We start from the raw sequence: 21900 nt of genomic DNA, 5'->3' as shown, positions 1-21900 counted from the left end.
TAGGCTCTTTCCTTCCTCCTACTTCATCAGGTGCCAAGCATCAGCACTTCTCTCATGTCTGTTCCCTCTTCTCCCCTTGTTTTATATTCCATTTATATTCCACCTCCATGGTAGACTCTCTGCTCGTCCATAGGTATAAAATCCAATGTGAAATTGTCCCTTCCCTCAAGAGTTTGTCTTCTACCAGATGGATGCAGCATCTAAAGAAAAACCCTTGGAAAGAACATTTGACTAATATTTGACTGTTCTGACTAATATTTGCAAAGCACAGAATTCCTGGATCATGTCACACTCTTCAGCTCAAAAACCTTCTTTGGCTCCCCATTAAATGTGCACATCTAAAGAAAAACACTTTAACTTGGAGAGAAAGAGAAGAGAGAGTGGACTAATATCTGAGGGAAATGCCTATACCCTCTTTAGTCTTGTTTTGTCCTACTCCTCCTTGGCTGCCCTATGGTTCAGTCTTATTGGCCTCTTCTGGCTTCCCTTATTGTCTCCCTCTATCCTGTGGGCCTTAGTTTAGTCCATCCTTTGTGCTTTGAGTGCTCTCACTCCTTTCCCAATCCTTACCCCTTTGTCGAGATCCTTCACTTCTTTTCAAGGACCGCTCAGATATCACATCTTCCAACAAGTCTTTCCTTGACCATCTAGTCTAACTGTTTCATTTTACAGATGAGCCCACTGAAGCTGAGAGAGGCCTTAGGACTGCTCCCAGTTCCCACAGCTAGCAGAGCCAGAATTTGAACCCAGGTCCAGAATCCCAATGCATGGTTCTTTCTACTTGACTCTATCCCCTTTCAAATCGCCTGCCCTAAGATCATGGTGTCCAGAGGCACCATCTTGGAATCCTGGGGGTCAGGGTCATGTGGTGCATTTGGATATTTGTTGGGCACTTGACAAATGTTCCCTCATTTAATCCTCACCATCTTCCTGGGAGGTCATCCTGGCCCCTTCCTACCTTTCCTGGCTACTGACCAGCATGTGACCATCAGAGGGCTTTACGTTTGCTCCCGGAGGTGACGGGCAGCCACGGGAGTTGATAGAGTGGGGTAGGGATGGGAGATGCGGTAGCATTGGGCTTCCGTAGGTTTGTCCATGGAGGGGAGGATGCGCTGGTATAGGACACAGGCCAGGGGTGAGGAGACGGTTCATTGTGTCAGGGTAGAGAAGGGAGTGGGGGTGAGAGTCTGGCTCACCACCAGATTTGGCACTGGATTGGAGATGGCAGAGGGACCGAGTGGGGAGTCTGAGACTCGGGGACTGGGAGGGAAGGGTCTGGGGCAAAGACAGCGAGCTGTGCTTGGAGCTGGTGCGTGGGAAGGCTCCATGGGAGAAGGTGGAGGTTGGCCGTCCCTTGTGGGATCGCAATAGCCGGGGCAGTTCTTAAATGTACAGCCTGGCCAGCAATGGGGACGAGGTGACCCTGACCATCCAATCCGCGGAGGATCTGTTGTCAGCAGTTGGGAGTGATGGCCGGCGAACCAAGTGAATTTGGCAGCGCCCTTGGACCATCTCTAAAGGCAGTTTCTAAAAGAAGTTTTAAAGTTTGGGGTGCTTAAGAGACACCTTTGGGATCTTCATGGGTGTCGTTGGTTGGACTCTGCTGGAAGAGGACATTTTGGGGTAGCAGTAGGGTGGGAGACAGGAGTATCCTGTAATGGGAATGTCCTAGATGGATCATCAGTACTGATCCAGCTGGGGCACCAGATTATTCAAGGGGGTTAGCATGGCAAGATGTGCCATGGCTCTCAATAAAATGACAGTGAGAAGTGGAGCAGGAGCTCTACCTAGCTCAGACCTGGGTTCAAATCTGGCCTCAAACACTTCCTAACTGTGTGACCCTGGGCAAGTCACCTAACCCTCATTGCCCCACTCTTATTGCTTTTCTGCCTTGGAATGGTTACTTAGGAGTGAGTCTAAGACCAAAAATAAAGGTTTTAAAAAAATAGAAGAGGGCAAAAAAAGATCTCCGTCCTTCTGATGGGTCACCTGGTATGTTCTTAGCCAGCATCCATGTAGACTCGGATGTTCTTGATAACTGCTCGGTCGTTGAGGATGCCCAGTTCAAATGGGAGTCCTTTATTGAGTTTGTGACTTTGCAGGTGAGTGAAGAGAGGTGTTTTGGGGAGAGGAATTGTGTAGAGAAGGAGGGAAGTTTAAGAAACACACCTTCAGGGGAATCATGCAGAATTGGAATTAGAGCAGAGACCTTGGGCATGCCTGGGGGATGGAAGAATCCCTGACCTTTGCCTTCCATGATGTTTGGACCGTGCCAGTCTGCTGGAAGAGAGCTGACTGTCTGGCAGCTCCAAGCTTACTCGTTCGTCCTGGGTGAGTCTGAGCTCTTAGGGAGGCGCCACTCCCTACGGCTGGAGGACGGTGGGCTCCTAGGTTGATGAAAGGATTCACTGGACTCATAGAAGGTTGATTCCTTTTTTAAATAAAACTTTTACCTTCTGTCTTACAATCAATATTGCATATCATTTCCAAGTCAGAAGAGCAATAAAGACCAGTCAATGGGAAGTAAGTGACTTGCCCAGGGTCACAGGCCAGATTTGAACCCCAAGACCTCCTGTTTCTAGACCTGGCTCTCTGCAGAGCCACCTTGCTCCCTGGAGAGGCTGATTCTTTAGCCTCCCTAATTTCATTTCCCTTCCAAGGAGATTCTAAACAACAGTGGGCTGCGCCACGTCCCGTGGACTGTGTAGGACACTGAGCACGTGGAAGAGAGACATTGGGAGGGGAAAGAGGACTCGGTGGAAAAGGAGAATTGTACTCCTGGTTTATGGGTTCCTGTGATTCTTGTATGCATTTGCTGCATTTTTATGGGGCGAAATAAAGAGGGTCCTGAGTCTGAAAGCTATTATATCTTGAATGCTTGTGTGGAAGGCGGGAACCATTTTATCCACGTCCACGTAGACTAATATTCAGAGACTTTTCTCAGTCGACTGTCTGAAAGCCAAATGGGGGAAGAAATGGGATTAGGCTTGGGGGAGGCTGCCTCAAGGGGAGTTTTGGTCCAGGTAAGGCCGGTGCTGGGGGGCTGAAGGCCAGGTTCCATGGCAATGGATGAGGACTCCTCTGTGGAGCGGGAAGGCCAGGAGAAGAGGATTTTGCCGGCTTTGGAGCTTTCTTTGACTTCTGCTTACCCGCCTTCTGTTTCGCCCCACAAAGAAGCAGCAAGGGTGGCTTTTCCCTTCTCCACTTGTTTGGGATAGAGCAGAGGTTGGTTGACTTTGGAAGCTGCCTGGCCTGCGCTAAGATGGGGCTGCTGAATCCTGCTGAGTCATGTGCTTGGACAAACAGGGAGGCAATTGGAAACATCTGGGCAGACAGTGACTTCACATCCTTTTTTCCGAGAGGCAGAGGAGCAGCGGAGAGGGGAGGGGGTCTGGCTGGTCCAGGAGAGACGGAGGTAGTGCCGAACCAAAGCTGCCCATGCCTGGAAGAGATGAGGGCCAGCGTACGAGGGTGGGTGCTGCAATTGGGTAGAGGGGGCCGAGATGCGTGGTGTGGCCTAGGCACTCTGGAACCTGGCTTGCTTGTCAGCCCAGAGTGGCTCTAAGTGCTAAAAAGGCCTGAAGGAAAACTTGAAGCTCTTAGCATTCATTTTCCTCTAATTCCCCTGACTTTTTTTTTTATATTTAAACCCTTATATTCCATCTTAAAATCAATACTGTGTATTGGTTCCAAGGAAGAAGAACTGTAAGTGGTAGGCAATGGGGGTGAAGTGACTTGTCCAGGGTCACACAGCCAGGAAGTATCTGAGATCAGATTTGAACCCAGGACCGCCCATCTCTAGGCCTGGCTCTCAATCCACTGAGCCACCTGGCTTCCCCAAAACCCATTGCTTAAAAAAAAATAACTCTTATCTCTTGTTTTAGAATAAGTACTAAATATATAAAAAATAACTCGTATCTTCTGTTTTAGAATAAGTACTAAATATAAAAAATAACTCTTATCTCCTGTTTTAGAATAAGTACTAAATATTGATTCCAAGGCAGAATAGTGGTCAGAATTAGGTAATAAGGGTTAAATGACTTGTTCAGTGACACACAGCTTGAAAGTGTCTGAGTTCAGATTTGAACCCAGGACCTCTCATCTCTAGGCCTGGCTCTCTATCCACTGAGTCACCTAGGGGCTCCTCCCCACCTCTACTCTAAACTCTTAATAAGTGAGTCCTAGTCAGAATATCTACGTCTGTGATTAATTAGGCCCTGCATCTTCTTTCTTTTTTGTTACTCATTTAGATCCTTTATTAAGCTTTCAAGTGGTTGTTGTCTTCCCACCTAAGCTCTGGGAGGACAGACTGGCCTGATTGCTTCTCTCTGTTCCCTACAGAGCCTGGCCCAGAGCCTTGCAAAATTTTTGTTGATTTGTTAAAAATGAAACTTTATGATTCTTGAGTTAATAGAGAATGGTTTTCCCCTTCTAAGAAGTCTTCTGGCTACAGTGTATTGATGACAGCTTTATGCCAGCACTACCCTAGAAGAAGAAAACAAAGAAAAAGCCACAGATGGCTCTCCCCCATCCCTTTGGTCAGTGGGACCTGAAAACAGATGCCTCCAGCAGTTGCCATCTCAACTCCACTGATCCCGAGCTTCTGAGCATCTCCTTAGGGTTCACTAGGCTCCCCAAGGCTTTATCTGTGCTGGTCCCATTTCACCTTGCTGGACTGTCTCTGGTCACCATTCTTGGTGTGGCATTCCCTCTCTTTGTCTCTCTTCCTCAATGGGTCTCTTTGTCTGTCTCTCTCCCATGGATTTTCTTTCTTTCCTCCCTCTTTTCTCTGCATTGACTTTCACTCCCTCTTGGTTTCTCATTTAGCCATTTCAATTGTCTCCCTTGTTTCTGTGTCTCTGGCTACTTCCCTCTTACTGTGCTCTCTCTCCTTCAGGCTCCCCTTTCCAGCTGGATGTGTTCTCTCCCTCTGGATTCTTTTTTGTTCTCTTTTGGGGACTTCTATCTTGTTCTCCCTCTGAGCAGTCTTTTAAAATTTTTCTCTTATTCTGAGTTCTCTGGCATTCTCTTTTTCTGATTTCCTTTTGTCTGTGTTTGTGCCCATGCCCTGCTCTCCTCTGTGTCTTTTGGGTTCTTCTCTTTCTCCCCTTGGGTTTTTTGACCCCCGATAGTCTGGAGTTACTTTTCCCCTTCCAACCCTAGGTCTTGGGGTGGAAGCTTCTTAGGTCTCTGATATTTCCCACCCAGAGGACTTTTGTCATCTAGAAGGAGGTCTTCACACACCCATTCCTGGAATATATGTCATACTGACCACCCCTCCCTCCCACCCCAACTTAGAGGCCTTAAATTGGTTTATAGCTTTAAATAAGAACAAATTAATTATTTGTGTTGCTGATTTAAGCTGTCCAATTCTGCATATGAAACACTGTGATGTGATATACAGTATTATAATATCTAATGGAATGGAGGACCTCAAACAATCATCTGGTCTAGGCTCTCCCCTTGGACATATCAAATGCCTTTGATCCTCTTCAGTTTCACTCTACTAATCTCTAAAATGGCAGCGACTTGTCTATGTTCATATAGCTCATGAGTAGCAGAAGGGAGATTGGAACTCACATCTCTGTACCCAATGCAGTGTTTTTTTACAGCATGCCAGCCTATCTCTCTTGTCTTTGAGTTTCTCAGTTGTTATGGGATTAATGGAAGATTAAACCATGATACTTGCCAAACTGGCATCACCAGAGGCTGTGCAGATCACTAGGGGCTGGAGGCTACACGAAAGGTCCAGCTCCTTGGATATTTGGAATCTTATTGGTGTGAGCTCTGTCTTCAAAGGCTCACATCAATGTAGCATTTATTAAGTACCTCCTGTGGGCCAGGCATTGTGCTGTGCATGGAGAGAACAAAGACAGAAAGCAGCTTCTGCCCTTAAGAAACTTAAATTCTAGCAGGAAGAACATGGGGGAATATAGAGGTGTATGCAAAATGCAAATAACATACATATATCTCCATATATCTATATGTCTGTCTTTATCTGCTTACTGCTTTAACTATAGCTGGTAGTTGCCTATTAGAAAGCATGACTGGTATATGTGAAGCATCAGTAGATGGATCACATTTGGAATCTGGCTTACCCTATGTCCAAGGGAGACTATGCTTTCTGACTTTGTGATGAGGGTGGGAGGAGAGTTGTACATGTACCAGCAGGAGCCTACCAGGGTGATGCAAGCAGGAGACAGGATGTGCTTGGACTAGCTCTCCTTCACTCTCTTTCTCTAAGAGGGGTATCAGGCTAAACTTTATAACTATCTACTGGATATCAAATATCTATAGTCAATTGTATGCTCCACTCTCTCTGTTGTTTTTGTTCAGTCATGTCCAACTCTTTGTGACCCCATTTGGAGTTTTCTTAGCAAATTTACCATTTCCTCTTCATTTGACAGATTAGGAAACTGAGGCAAAAGGACAAAGTGATTTGCCCCGGGGGTGCACAACTAGTAAGTCCCTGAGGCCAGATTTGAACACAAGAAGATGAATCTTCCTGCCTCCAGGCCCAGCACACTATCCACTGTGGCACCTAGCTGCCTATTGTTCTCTCTTTTAAAGTAAGAGGCACTGTGCTTGGATGCTTTCAAAGAGAAGACAACCTGTAGCTAGTTACTCTTGCTAGCCCCTCTCCCTCTCACTAAATACTGGATGCACAACCAGCAGTGATTGTGAATCTTAAAACTGCTCAGACTCTACCTTAGAACATTTGGTTAAGGCTATTCCCCATTTAAACAATGGAGGTACTTGATCAGGTATGTATTGGGAATTTTAATCTTACTCCATCCATACTTAGGCATATGTTAGGGGAAGATAAAGTTGTAAAACTCCTTACTGAACAATGAAAAAGTACTTAATTCATACTTATAGTGAGTCAAAAGCCCTTAAGCTAGGTCTATTTTTAGATCTAATACAAAAGGATGCTAAGTACCTATAAAGGTTAAATTAATCACTAAAAGGTCAAGCAACTTACAAAGGGCAAGCTTAGCTAGAGGTGTGAAGTTTTAGTCTACTCAGAGAAGGTGATAACAAAAGAAGATGTGAATTAAGAATGGTCAGTCCTGTGGAAAACTTCTACTGTGATTGGTAGATGTGAAAATTTAGGGGAGGTGACATAAGAGAAATTTCTCTTTAAAAGGAGCTGGCTCTCTCAACTTAGGGGCTAGTTGGAGCTCTGACTAGTTGGAGTAGCTGGGCTTCTGAATTTAGTTGAGTTTGGAAGCTGAATTGGAGGTTCTCTCTGAACTAGAGCTTGTTTGGGACAATGGTGAGTGATTAAAGACTGACTAGTCTCTCTTAAGGCTTAGGCCTAGGCTGGTCTAGGCTTTTTCCTACTATTTCCTCTTACTCTGTCTCTCTCTCTTCCCTTAATTCCTTCATTTGTATTAATTAAAATCTCCATAAAACCCAGCTGACGGGTATTTTCATATTTTGGGAATTTTCCCATGGCGACCACTTATTTTTGATTTAAATCAAGACACTAAAAATTATCTTTACAGTTTTTGACAATTCAAAGTCTTGAAACCCACATTTTTGTGGTCACATGATTAGCCTTAAGAAATTGAAGCAAACATTATTCAGTAATTGGAGGCTATCCCAATTAGAGTGGACAAAGGAATACATGAGAGTGAATGTGCTCTTTGGGAGCGAGATCCGATTTTACCTCAGTCAAGGAGAGGACAGTTGCAACAGGGGGAATTAGTTCTTAGCAGTCTCTTAGAGTTGTAGACACTGTGAGTCGAGAATGAGACAAGAACTTCTAGATCTAAGCAGGTTGGGTCTCTGGCAAAGTAGTCCCCTTGGGTGATTGTATTTACTCCAGCATGGCTGTCGTTGTTTAAGACATTTGTGGGAATACTTCAATTCAGTACAACACAGGTTTCTTTTCTGGCCTTGGGTTTACAAAGACCCCTTGTCCTTGAGGAGTTTACTTTCTTCTGGAATTGTCTTTTCCATGGAATTACCTTTGGATCTAGCTTTGGGGGGACACAGAAAGAAAGTAGCCACATTTATCCCACTTTCCTTCTGATCTAATGTAGACTCTTCTAGTTTGTCTCTCATCTTCCTCATCAGTTTTGGTGCTGAAGCACTTTTCACCTTGCCCCCAAATCGAATGAACAATTTCCAGCCAATGAGGGGATTAAAAGACCGTGCCCCAGGCCCTGAAGGCAGTTTCAAAAATGTCTTCAATGCTAAGCCACTCCTAGGAATGAGCTTGCCAGTAATTCTGATGTTTTTATTTGAGTAGAACATAAGGCCCTTGGGGGCAGGGACAGTTTTGTCTTTGTCTCTGTCTCCCCAGACCCTAGTATAGTGCCTGGCACATAGGAGGTGCTCATTGAACTGAATTTTGGGCCCTTCTTAGTTATCTTGCCCATAAGGCCCATTTAATTCCCATGAATTGATGCAAATGGCAAGGTGCAAATTTCTTCCCCCCTCAGAACAAATATTCTTAATCCAACATATTTATTTTCAATCAACTTCTTACAACAGATAGATTCTTTGATGGAATGACTAGAGAGGTGATAGAGAGGAGTCCAAAGTCCCTAGAAAAACTCGCAGTCTCCGTGGGGATCTGGGATTCATGCCCATGTGATAATCTACAAAGTTCTGTAATTCCCCGAGGTCTAGGAAGCCCGTAGGATTGTTGGGGCAGGTACTCTGGGATCCAGTAACATCAGCTTTCTTGCTCTTTCTCCCTGTGCCTTTTCTTTCTCCATCTCCCAGTGCTATGCCTCCCTGTGCCTCATCCCTGTGATGCTCTCTGTCCTCCCTTCTGTCTTGTGGCTTCCTCGGCTTCTTTTAAGAGTCAGCTCCAGCTCCACCTTCAGCAAGAGGTCTTTTCCAGCCATCCCCTCCGAGATGCCCTCCATTTAAAATGGTGCATTTCTATGAGTGCTGCCTTCCTTTCCCCTGAATATGATGTGACCTTCCAGTTAACAGTTTAAGTGAAATACGAGCTACGGGCCCCAAAGGGGGTAAAGCTTCCACTTGGCTTGTCTTTTTGGATTTCCAGCTTCTCCAGCTGCCTCAATGCTGTAGATGTTGCAATGCTTGTGGGTCTCTGCCCTCATAAGGAACTGGTTTTTTTCCTCTGAAGGTACTTTATGTTGAGTTAAGTTCGATTCTGTTAAGCATAATTTGCTTGCATTGTATCTTTGTGTTGATTTTTTGCTTCTTTTTTTTTTTTCATCGACCATGCCGTTCAGTTTTTGGATGCCAGGAGAACCAAGGTTTGTCCACTCTTTGCAAGTCATTTGTTTTGCTAAGCATAGCCTCTCATCTGTTGGGTGTGTTTGTGTGTGCATCCGTTTTCCTTTAGCTTACAGATGCAGTAATCTTGTTTACTAAGCCTGCTTGCAGCTTTTTCCTTGGGGAAAAGGAAGTCCTCTTTGTGTCCATCCCTTAGGAATGACGTTTCTCCATTGATGTGAGACCATTTCTCTCTGAAAAGAACAGATCAGAGGACGGGAGCTGTGATTTTGGTCAGCTCCGGGGGCTCCCTCCAGCCATTCTGAGAGCACGTTGACCCAACTCTAACAGGATTAGCCGAGTCTACAACCATTACTCAGTGAGACGCAGAGACACTGAATTTGGGGCCCATTTTGGGAACAAGGGGTAATTTTTTGGGTCCTGGACAAAGCCTAGAGACCCCTTGTCAGAATCTGGCTTTTAAATGTATTCAAGTAAAGTCCACGAGGTTCTAAAGGAAGCCGACTATATTGACAGACAGTATCTATTAGCTCTATACTGGATATATAGTCGATAGATACAGTATGACCACTACATCCATTTACTGTATATAATAGATGCAGACACCCTCCCCCTGCCCCACCAGATTCCCAGACCCCAGAGGAAGGACCTCTGCTCTATATCTTTAAGAAATGACTTAGAAAACAAGCAATACTGAGTCTGAGCTTTGTGGGTGTACAGAAAACCTTTGTGTGGATCCTTCACTTTGAATCCTTTCTACCACCTAACGTACAACTTCTTTTTGGTTTATTTCACTCGTAACCAACACTAACTTAGCGTTGTGTGTGTGTTTGTGTGCATTCTATTTTCCTGACATCTGACAAGTGTCCACTAAGTTTCCACCTTGCCATTTCCTATTTAATACAACTAAGACCATTCGGTAAGAGTCCATCCTGGGTCCTCTGGATCTCATGACTAACATGACATGTTCACATTGGGTCAGAATGGGAAGGCCTTTTGGATCTGTACTGATTCTCCCTCCTCTTCTCTCGCTTCTTCTTCCTCCTTTGTAGCACTTGCAGTTGACAATCCAGGCTCTTCAAGATGAGCTCCGAACCCAGCGAGACCTCAATCATCTCCTCCAGCAGGAGAGCGGCAACCGCGGGGCCGAGCACTTCACCATCGAGCTGACCGAGGAGAATTTCCGCAGGCTCCAAGCCGAGCACGATCGTCAGGCCAAAGAGCTCTTCCTCCTGAGGAAGACCTTAGAAGAGATGGAGCTGAGGATCGAAACCCAGAAACAGACCCTCAACGCCCGGGACGAGTCCATCAAGAAGCTCCTAGAGATGTTACAAAGCAAAGGTTTGCCTTCGAAAGGCATGGAAGACGACAACGAGAGGACTCGGAGAATGGCTGAGGCGGAATCTCAGGTGAACCATTTAGAAGTGATCTTAGACCAGAAGGAGAAGGAAAACATCCATCTGAGAGAGGTAAGGGCAGTACTGTTGCGTCTAAGGGCATCAGCTGCGTTATTTTTCCATTGGAAAGTAGTGGTGGCTTTTTTCCTTTAAAACATCTGTTTCCTACCCTCTGCACTTTCTTGTGGGTTTAGGTTGAGAATATTTGTTGAGCAAGATTTTTTTTTCTCCTTGCATATTCACTGTGAACTTATTAAGAACCCAAGACTGGGAAGCACGTTATGACAATGTTGTTTGCAGTGGAGCTCCTGCAGTTGGTGTTCCTTTCAGTATCTGCTCCCTGTGGTTCTAATAACTGACATGCTTCAACTCTTCATCCAGTCTTAGGGAAGGGGGGGGGGCGGTGAGCAGGTAATTGGGCAACAATGGGTGAGAATAGTTTTATAGCTGAATTAGCTGGGAGGGAAATCTATACGATGCATGGCCTCAGGCTGACTGACAAATGAAATGTTGTGGCTCTTTTTTTTGAACGTTATCTATTTGGGAATATTTACATTCAATTTTTTCATTCATTCATTCATTCATTCATTCATTCATTCATTCATTCATTCATTCATTCATTCACAATTACATTTACAAGACAGAGCATTCCCCAGTTGCCTCTCCCAGGTTAATGCCTCCTGGCATGCTATTTACCTCCCTCCAGCTTTCCTTAGTCAGGTCTAACATTGTTTTTCCTACCAAACATTCTCCTCTTTCAAGTGCCTCCACCCATCCTTTCAGTTTCTCAGACTTGTAATCTTGGCAGTATCTTGGACTCCCCCACTTCCCCCACCCACAAATCAAAGCAGTTGTCCTTCTAGCTGTTTCCAGTTCCATCACATTTTGCGTATTGGATCCCGCCTCTCCTCTCACCTACTCCTACCTCTGTTCTCATCGGCTCTTATCTAGAAGATTTCAGTAGCCTCCTGATGCGTCTCCCTGCTGTTAATATAAAAATTGGGAGTCTGGCCGGAGATGTTTAATGGTTTATTGTTAGAAAGGAGGAGGTGAGAGATGAGAGAGTGAGAAGCTGGAGGTGGATTGATCTTAAAGAAAGTTTACCCTAAATTGGTGTCTCCATTTAGCTGGCTCTTCCCCAGAAGCAATGTGTGGAAGTCCAAATGTGGAAGCAGAGAGAACCCTAACAGTTGCAGGGTTTAAATGAATGTCCAACATTCCGTGTATTATATTTTATAAAGTATTAATAATCACTAGAAGTAAAGGAACAAAAGGGTAACTATCTAGCAAAATAAAACCAAGTGACTAGCTTTTTTTAACCTGATTAAAAACCCCACATCCACAGCTGCAACCCCAGGAAGAGAAGGGGAACTACACAGAATTTATATCCCACCTATCTCAGCGTGTAACGACAGGGGGAGATTGGGGTGCTGGGAATTGTACTTCCAGGGTAAAGATATGAATTTTGCACAGTTCTTGCCTCAGTTTATCTAATTTTATCTCCACCCACTGACTCTCCTATGTCATGCTTCATGAGCCAACTGTCACCCTTTCTCCTTCGATGGAGCTGACCAGGGACACTTGCCCTACTTCCTTGTCCCCTACCTTAACTGCTGGCTTTTCCACTGACCCCAGGGGAGCACCAGAGCTTAGCTTCTATCCTCCTGATTAAGGTTCCCATCATAATTTCCTTCACACACTGCCTCAAATCTCTCCCCACCCAAGTCCATCCTCTACACTGTGGCCAAAGTAAGTTATTTTCAGTGCAAATGTGACATGCGACTCGACTGCTTGGCCATCTCCAGTGGCTTCCTGTTACTGTTAGAATCAAGCAGAAACTCCTTTCTTTAGCTTTTAAAGTTCTCTACAGAGCAGCAGCTAGGCAGCGTAAAGATAATAAAGAGAACTGTAATAAAATAAATTAGTGGATTGATTAAACCACAATTCAGGCACCATCTTTGTATAGAGCCATTCCCCTAATCCCCCACCTGTTAGCTCCCACCTTCTCAAATGACTTGGTATGGAAATACTTTGTACACGCATAGGTATACATTGGTTAACTTGGTCTTCTTCCCACCATTTGAGGATTATCATTATTCTTCCTGCCATTGGCAGTAGGGATTATTCCATTCTTCATATTTATCCTCCCTTGCCTGGTACACAGTATGTATTTCTTGATTGATTGGTTGATTGCTTACAGATATGAGGTAGGAACAGGTGACTTGGTCCTGCCCGCAGTCTAGATTCCCTCTGTGACCCTTAGTTTCCTCCCCTGTAAAATGAGAGCATCGAATACCATTAAGGCTTAAGGTCTCTTCCATCTTTAAATCTATGATAAGAGTCAAAGGACTAGACTTCACAGTCCAGTTCTACCCCCTGTCACCTGACTGATCTTGGGCACGTCACTTCTACCTCTATGAGCCTCAGTGTCCTCATCTGTAAAATAAGGCATTTGGATTCGATGGCATCCGTGGTCTCCTCGTTCTAAAGCTGTGGTTCCTCTCTTCATGAACACAAAATGGCTGAATCTATGTTTTCAGGGATTGCTCAGCCCTGAATATTTAGGCCATAAGTAGGAGTTGTATGTAAGGGCGGAGCCAATAGCGAGTGCATCCAGAGTGTAGGGGACTTTTCAAGGAATACTTGGATACTTTTGGAGTCGTGAAGAGAAGGTTCTTCTGCTGACACAGATCTCAGCTTGTCTATGGAGAAACATACACAGAGCAGACGAGCATTGTTGGGTATCACCAGGAAGTATTTAGATGTGGCCCTGGGCCTCTTGGCACTTAGCTGCCCTTGGACATCCGGCATTCTGCCTTTGGGTCCCTGCCACCTAAGGATGCTCACCCAGGAAGCTGAGGTAGCTCTGGTTAGATAGCATCTGTACTGAGTTTAAATCCACAAGGGATAACTGTAGGAGATACCAGACACTTGCATTGACTCTCAGCTTGGGAATCCAGAGGGATCCCTCCCAAGAGATGAGGAAAGAGATGATGAGTTTACACTGACCTACCACCATTTTCTCCAGGGAGAAGGGTTGGCTAAGGACTTTGGAAACAACAGCCTCAGGGAATTTAAGCATTCATAATTCCTCTTCATGCTATATTTTGTTTTTTAAAATCTGAGTTTATGATTTCATTGACATTGGGAAACTCCAGGATGGAAGATCTCCAGTGCTACACATTGGCAAATGATCTATAATTTATAGTTGCGGTAGAGTTTCGTGGGGCAGTGACTTGTCCATGGTCAACCATCAGGAGGTGTCAGAAACAGGGAATCTAACTGACTTCAAGACCAGCCTTCAATTCAATTCAGTTTTTTAATGCTATTTTTTATTGCAATAATTTTTTTATTGCAAATTCTTGGCTTTCATCAGTGACTCATTGTAGCATTTACTATACACACTGATTTGTGAAATGGCCTCTGTTTACCTGCAGCATCTGAATTGGGCTGCTCTTTCCAGAAAATAGTGTTTGAGTCAAATGATTTTTGTACATGATTATTTATAAATGCCTCTCCTGGATCACTGTCTTTGTCATGACAGCAGGGCTTATGTAGCTCAATGAAAGCATGAGCTCTGCTGTGCAGGGTTACCCAAGATGGACAGGCCATAGAGAGTTTGGGACAAAAGATGATTCAATGGAGAGGGAAATGGCAAACAACTCCAATGTGTTTATCAAGAAAACCCCCAGGCCTGGAAGGATATGGTACGATGTGGTCCACAGGGTGTCACAGAGTCAGATGTAACTGAATGACTGAACAACAGCATGTAGAAATGGCTTGGGTTGTCCATAACTGAAGAAGGGCTCATCCCATTAACCAGAGATTCTTGTAGGTGCAGTTCATGAGGTACTGATCTTGGCATCCCCATCGGTAGAGACAGAAGAGCCAATTTCAGTTTTATTTCCTCTTTAATAGGAGGATTTAGCCTCTACTTTGGGTTTTAATTGTAAGAATAGAATAGTTTGAATAAATGAGGTACCTAAATTCTATCCTTTTCAATTAACAGGGTAAATGAATACTTGAAGCAGATTTCTGATTTTCACTGGATGACTATGCAAAGTTAGGAAAGGCTGCCTGAAACTCAAGGGCTTTTGGTTTTACCCTCTAAGCCAATAACATCGGACATGACATTCTACCTATTTTCCTGAAATGATTGTCCTCCCCTTTGTAGGGGTGGGATGCTGTAGCATCATAGACTTAGTGGGGAGGGCACTTTAGAGATTGTCTAGCTTCACCTACTAGCTCTAGGACCCTGGCAAGCCATTTCACCATTTGCCTCAGTTTCCTCTTCTGTAAGATGAGCTGGAGAAGGAAATGGCAAACCTCTCCAGGATCTGCAAAGAAAACCCCAAATGGGGTTTTCACAAAGAGTTGTACATGACTAAAAAGACTGAACAACAATAAAGCTTTTTTAATAAAAAACAAAACAAAGAAAACAAGCTTTTCATGAGTAAACTGAGGCTTGTTGGGGTGACTGAAGGGATCGATGCAAGGCCAGATCTGTCCATAAATTGAGCCCAGTATTCAAACCTAGTTCAAACTCACTTGGCTCACTTTCCCTTTTGAATGAGAGGATTTGGATACTATTATGTGCTGCTGGCTTTCATTCAGTTCACCCACATTTATTAAGCACCACTCTAGTTCCAGCGCTGTCCCAGGTACTGAACCTGCCTTCAATTATTGGAAGAGAGATGGAGGGCAAGGAGGAGAAAGAACAGAAACCCTGAGAACTGAGATGCAAATACAGAGTAATGGTTAGGTTTGCTGTAGGTGCTAGGAGTCTCGGCAGCTGAAGGGATCCATACACATTAGGGATTGGGGGAGGTGGCAGTGAGAAGAGAGTATCTTCCAAGGCCCTTGACGAGGCTCAGAGGTGGGAGATTGAATGGCACACACAGGGAACAGCAAGTGGCAGAGTTTGGAGTGAGAGAGCTGTGGATCTTATAAAGAGAGTCTGGGGCCAGACTGGGAGGGAATTTGTATTTTATCTCGGAGGAATTTCTATTTTCACAAACAAAGGAGTTCTTTTTTCTATCTTAGAGTCTTGGGGTGATCCCTTCATAAAAATAGTAATAATTTATATAGAGCTCTAAGTTTGCAAAATGCTATCCAGATATTATCTCATTTGAGCCCCACAATATCCCTCTAAGTTAGGTGCTGTTACTCTTCTCACTTGACAGATCTCTTGGCAAAGATTCTGGAGTGGTTTGCCATTTCTTTCTCTAGCTCATCTTACTGATGAGGAAACTGAGGCAGACAAGATGAAGAGACTTGCCCAGCATCCTAGAGTGGAGCTCTAAGTGGAGCTATTAAGGTGAAGCTGGAGGTTGAATTTCTCAGAATGACACCATTTGTAAGTGTCTGAGGCAGGATTTGAACTCGCTTCACCATGACACTTAGCTAGTTAGAGAGTTTGAGGAAGTCTCAGAGAGTCACCACTTGAAAGAGATGTGAGGCTTGGCCACAGGCTCGCCTTTCTAGGAGTTAGCAAGCCCAAAGCCCAGGAGCCGGGGTGGGGTGGGGGGGGTGGGGGTGAGGGTGGGGGGGTGGGGAAGGGGGGCTTGGCTCTCCCCTCCAAGAATCCCCCCTTCAGCCTTTGTTCTGAGGGGCCCCTAGGCAGCCTCTGTGTCTGGCTTCAAATAATGACTCACATCCTTAAAGCGCTTACTCCAGTGATGATTCCTTACAGCCATTATCCCCATTTACAGGTGAGCAAACGGAGGCAAACAGAGGGTGTCTCTTTCTTGGCACGAGGCCCTTCCTCCTCCTCCTCCTCCTCCTCCTCTGGGCCCCCAGCTCCCCAGCCTCTTCTTTTTCTTCCTGGAAGAAGCCAGGATCCCTCTTGTGGTTCCAGCCGGCGACTTCCATCCTAGATGGTTAGGTGGTGACATGAGACTTTGATTTCGCCCTCCTTGGGTGGGTGGGCCATGAGGGAGACTTCCAGGAACTGCGGCCTCTCCTGGGACCCAGGCGTGAGACAGGAGGGGGTGGATGTGGGATCAGCGCGTTCCCTGGGATTCTGGCTATAAAGAAGCTCGTTCTCATTAGCCCATGAGCATCTCTGCTCCCATTCAGGGAACCTTGGGATGTGATCCTGGCACCAGAGAGCTGTCAGGCCTCAGAAGGCGCCCCATCCAATGGCAGCGTGTCCAGAGGAGCCAGTGGGCAGGGAGGCCAGGGAGCAGGTCCGAGGCTGGGCGAGGACCCTGGCCCCCTCCACTCCTCCTTCCTCCCACCTCCCATCAGCTCGCCTTTATGAAGCACCTCCCAGATGCTAAGCTGCGGGCTGAATAATCGTTCTAGGACTCATTTCACCAGATTGCTCTAAGGATACAGTCGAGCTCCAAGGGACAGAGCTCAGAGGACTGGCTTCCAGGCCCCCCTGAGCCACTTACACTGGGTGATTTGGGCTACTTTAACTCCCCGGCCTCATGCTCTCCCTGAGAAATTAGCCTACCAATTGCATCTTTTCCCCTGTATCCATTCAGTCCTCTTCCCCCCTCCCTTCCAGTTAGAGGCAAACTCTTTGAAGGTAGGAACAGGCGTTGGGGGGCCCAAGAACTGCCGGAGGGTAGAGAAGGGATTCAGGAGATGCAGGGTCATGAAGGTCTGCCTGTAGGTGGTGCAGCACACAGAGACTTGGAGTTAGGAAAGATCTGACCGAGTTCTAATCTCTCTTAAGTTTGCAAAATGCTATGTTAACTGTGTGATCGAAGGCTACTTGGGTTAACTTACCCATGCCTCAGTTTCCTTAACAGTAAAATGGGGATAATAAGAACATCTACTTCCTTAGGGATGTTGTGAGAATCCAATGAGATAACAACACATGTAACTCATTTTTTAAAGCTTAATGTGCTCTATAAATGCTAGATATTATTATTTTGTTGTTACTGTTATGTCAAGAACTGGAAGGGTTCTATGATGCAGTGGCTCTTTCCCCTGGACCTAGTGCCTCCCCAGCTCCCTACAGGAGAAGCTCAGCAGAGCCTCCACCTTCTGGGGAGGAGGGAGGGGGATCTTTTCATTGGAATGATCCTGCCCTATTCCATTCCTTCACCTCATTCTCTCCCAGCCTTGGGGCCTCAGCCTGCATCTGGCTTTTAAAAGCAACCAGTTGGAGAACCTAGAAGGGTCCCAGGGCTGGTTTGACACTGTACGTCTGATTTCTAGGGAAAAACCTGGGCACCAGCCTGAGGAGGAAGAAGAATTGTCTTTCCTCCATCTATAGAACGAATTCAGATTTCTGGAAAGTTGAGGAAACAGAATCGTGGGTGGCAGAAGTAAGTCACAGGAATGTCGGAACTGCTAAAGTTTAGGCAGAAAGGGAGCTGTCCGAGCGAGCTCTCTGCCATGCTTCTGTAAGGTGATTCCTCTTGTTGGCTTGACAAGTGACATTTCATTGGAAGTGATGGGCTCCAAAGTGGCGCCATTTATCTGGGGAGGGACAGGAGAAGCTCTTCTTGGAGGAGTGCCACACGTGCCACCATGGAATGGGAAACAGAGACCCGTTCTTGGAGAGCCCTTAGCAGCGAAGGAGGGCCCCAGCCAGGACAATATAGGAAAAGTCTTAGTGGTTTTGTCTTCGTTAAAAAATGATAACGAGCATTTATACACTCTTACTATGTGCTAGGCACTGTGCTAACTAAGTGCTTCCCAATTATTCTCTCATTTGCTCCTCACAACAACCCTGAGAGGTAGGTGCTATTATAATCATCCCCACTTTAGAGACAAAGAAACTGAGGGAAACAGAGGTCAAATAACTCGCCTAGGGCCATACAGCTAGCTAGCCAGTGTCTGAGGCTGGATTTGAACTCAGGTCAGTTTGATGAACACAGGAGAGTGGAGCTGGACAGTCAGAAGAAGTGGATTCAGAGGAAAACTCTGTTTCTAGTTGTGTGGCTATGTGCATTACTCTGAGCTTTCTCATCTGTAAAACAGACAACATTTACATTACCTACTGATCAGGGCTGGGATGAACAGTACTAACAATGATAACAGCAACTTGCATTCATCTCTAATAGCGGCTCTTTTCTCCTCATGTTCCAGTAGTCTGTAGGACATTCCCCCTTTCTAGGTCTTCTTTAATTATTTTCTCCTTTAGAAAATAAGCTCATTGAGGGCAGAAACTGTTATTCCAATAGTCTGTAGGACGTTCCCCTTTTCTATATCTTCTTTAATTATTTTCTCCATTAGAACAATAAGCTTATTGAGGGCAGAAACTATTATTCCAATAGTCTGTAGGATGCTAAACACGAGGGCAGCCTTGGTGAACCTTTTTTGAGTTCTGGTGCCCAGAGGGCAAATTCATGACATCCCGTGAGCCCCGGCATTACCAGAGAGAGCTGAGGGAAGACGTGCTTGGTGCTTTCCTTGGGTGGCTGAACAGAGCAAAATGTCCTCAGGTGCTATGAAGAGGGGGATGGAGCAGCTCCCCAAGCATTTGCCAATGTTGCCCTAGAGATACACAGAAATGTTAAAGACCTTCTTTGCCCTTGAGGAGCTTCCGGTCTAACTCGGAGAGGAACAACTATGTCCACACAAGCTGCATACAGGGTAAATTGAGGATGAACTCAGACAGAGGGCACCAGCATTACAAGAGACCAGGAATGACTTCTGTAGAGATGGGTCTTTAGTTGAGATAGGAAGGAAGCCAGGGAAGCTGGTTGGTTGAGACGAGGGAACACCTGGTCCCATCTGGATGGGAACCAAAGCCTCAGGAGAGATGAAATTGCCCACTGTGATGCCCAAATAGGAGACAGAACTGTAAAGATTTATGAACAACCGAGTGTGGTGGAACCCACTTGTCATCCCTGCTGCTGTTAAGACTTGAGGCTGGTAGAATGCTTGAGCCTGGCAGTTTGGGGTTTCAGGAGGGTTAAAACCAATAAGTATCTAAAACAGACACCAATATGTCAGACCCCTGGAAGTCAGATCACCAGGTGGCCAGGAAGGGATGATGAAGCACATGAGCAGGTCAAAGCTCCTTAATGGATTTCATGGTGGCATCGGTCTCAGGAGTGGCTGTCTCACTTCAAGCCTGGATGTAAGCTGGGAGAACCAGCCTCAGAAAACAAAACATAACAAAAATCAACAAAAATCAGAAAATGTATGAAAAACATTTTAATGTTTAATTTTGCAATCAATGATAGAACAAATAATATATTTTTATTATCGAATGAAAATAGAGGGAGATAAACCTGTTTCCTGGGACAACTCTAGGAACAGGCAGGATGACGAGGACAGTGTGGCTTCCTCCCTGTTCCCATGAGGTGTGAATTTCTCCCACTAGTGTTCCATATTTTGAGAACTTTCATTCCACAGAGTTTGGAGGTCATGAGGATGCAGTCTGGAAGTTTTTGCATGCTTGTGGTCTGGGGTCTGGCATGACATCTCTAAAAGGTTCGCCATCACTGGTATAGACACATGACTTGGGACTATTTCTGTGTGAATCCCATCAGAGAAGCATGAAGCCATAACAACTTACATTGCTTTATGATGTGCAAAGAGCTTAGCAATGCCACCATTCAGTCCTCTCCCCAACCCTGGGAGGGAGGTACTATTATTATCCCCATTTCAGATGAGGAAATTAAAGGTCTGAGATGAAGCCATTTGCTCAGGGTCACAAACGTCCTTTGGTTAACCCTGCTCCTTAATATTTAGATATAAACTAAACTACCGTGTGTGTGTGCTTTATATATATATATATATGTATGTATATATATATTTTTTTCTTTCAAAAAAGAGAGGTTTGGAAGAAGGGAGAGATTGTGGGATGTGGGATAGATTTGAAGTTTCTTTTGGGGCATGTTAAGTTTGGAATAGGAAAAGGAAGTATCATAAATGGGGAAACATCAAGAGGACCCCCCCTGGGAAAAGCAGTTCCTGTCTCAGTCTTAGGACCTCGCTTGTCTCTCTCTAACTTAATAATAAACAAAAATCAGAATTTTAAGTCACCCAGGAGAAGCGTTATGTTTAAGCCCAGAAAGAGCACCTTGATCGTTGGCTTTTACCAGCTGAAGGTTCCTGTTGTTTCTAAGCATTTACTCCCAGAGGCCCATGCTCAGGCTTCTGATGGAGAGTGATATTTGGCCTGACTGCTCTCTGTAAAGGTTAGAGCGGATGGATGGAGCTCTCTCTGGGGTATTAGCAGCTGGATCCTCTGAAATATTTCTTTATCCAAATAAATTACTTTTCTAAAATGAAAAAACATCCTCCAGCATATCTGGTTTGAAAATATCCAATTAGTCATGTGAGATTGCATTCAGGAGAGAGGTTTGCTGGATAAAGGAATCGGAGCGTCATCTGCATGGAAATGATCATTGAATCCAGGGGAGCGATTGAAATCACCGAGCAATATAGTGTAGAGCTAGAAGACAAAGGCTCCCAGGACAGACCTCTAGGCTACGTTCACATTTAGGGAGTGAAGACCCAGCAAAGGAGATTGAGAAAGAGCAGCCAGACAGATAGGAAGACAACCAGGGGGGAGCTTTTCTCCCTAAAAAACCCCAAAGGGGACAGAGCTATTTGAGGCTTTGGGAAGGGGTAGGAGAGGTATTCAATGTGAAAAAGGAAGCAGTATTGGTCTGTAGGTGACAGACAGATTCAGCAAATGTGTGAAAACAGCCTGGAAGAGAGAAATAAGGGAAAAAAATTCAGATCCTGAAAATCAAAAATCAAAGGCAAATGAGGAGGGTGTGTGGGTAGTCTGAGACATCTAGTGGTATGTACGTTGGCCCTTGTGAAAATCAAAGATCCTGGTTCCCAGTATTTTTTAGGCATGAAAGTCATAGTTATGAATCTGAAAAGACGACATTTTTGACTACTGGACTTGATGCCCTTTGTTGCTGGTTCTCCTATAATCTATGGGTTTCTGCCCCATCCATCCCCATCCCAATACCATCAAGGTTCCCTTCCTGGTTTTCAAATAAACAGTTTTTGCTCCCTGTCGCTTCAGGAGAACTTTAGTGATTTTATCACGTGGAAATCTAGCCCAGATGTTAGGTATTACCTTTTCTTTTCCCCCTTTAAAACACAGTGACCACACATGCTTTACTCTAAGTACTATTAAGTATTTTTTTATTATTGCAGTTAAAAAAAAAAACCAAACCTTGCCTTCGGCAAAGTCCCCCTAAATCGCTAGTAAAGGCAAATATTAAAATTCCAGCGATCATTTATGCATATTCCACTAAAAGATGCTGAAATCATATTTGGCGTCTGACACGGCTTTCACCCCAGTTTCTTGACCCGTTTGATGAGGGGTTCCATTTCTCTGCTCTCT

General features: G+C 45.0%; 1 protein-coding gene across 10 annotated transcripts in view; it reads left to right on the top strand.

The window, feature by feature from the left end:
• Positions 1-21900, top strand: part of ERC2 (ELKS/RAB6-interacting/CAST family member 2) — a 1021362-nt gene that overhangs the window by 134708 nt on the left and 864754 nt on the right. For 6 of the 10 annotated variants that reach the window (XM_056804182.1, XM_056804189.1, XM_056804184.1 and 3 more), the window contains exons 3-4: positions 9219-9242; positions 10275-10691. In XM_056804182.1, coding sequence (XP_056660160.1) covers positions 9219-9242; positions 10275-10691 — 441 coding nt within the window. The remainder of the gene's footprint in view (positions 1-9218; positions 9243-10274; positions 10692-21900) is intronic. The other 4 variants (XM_056804190.1, XM_056804183.1, XM_001365730.4 and 1 more) reach the window with 1 other exon arrangement.

Source organism: Monodelphis domestica, chromosome 7 (genome assembly GCF_027887165.1).
Source record: "Monodelphis domestica isolate mMonDom1 chromosome 7, mMonDom1.pri, whole genome shotgun sequence".
Taxonomy (NCBI): Eukaryota; Metazoa; Chordata; class Mammalia; order Didelphimorphia; family Didelphidae; genus Monodelphis; species Monodelphis domestica.
The sequence above is the reverse complement of the archived record's forward strand: the minus strand, read 5'-3'. Positions and strand labels throughout refer to the sequence as shown.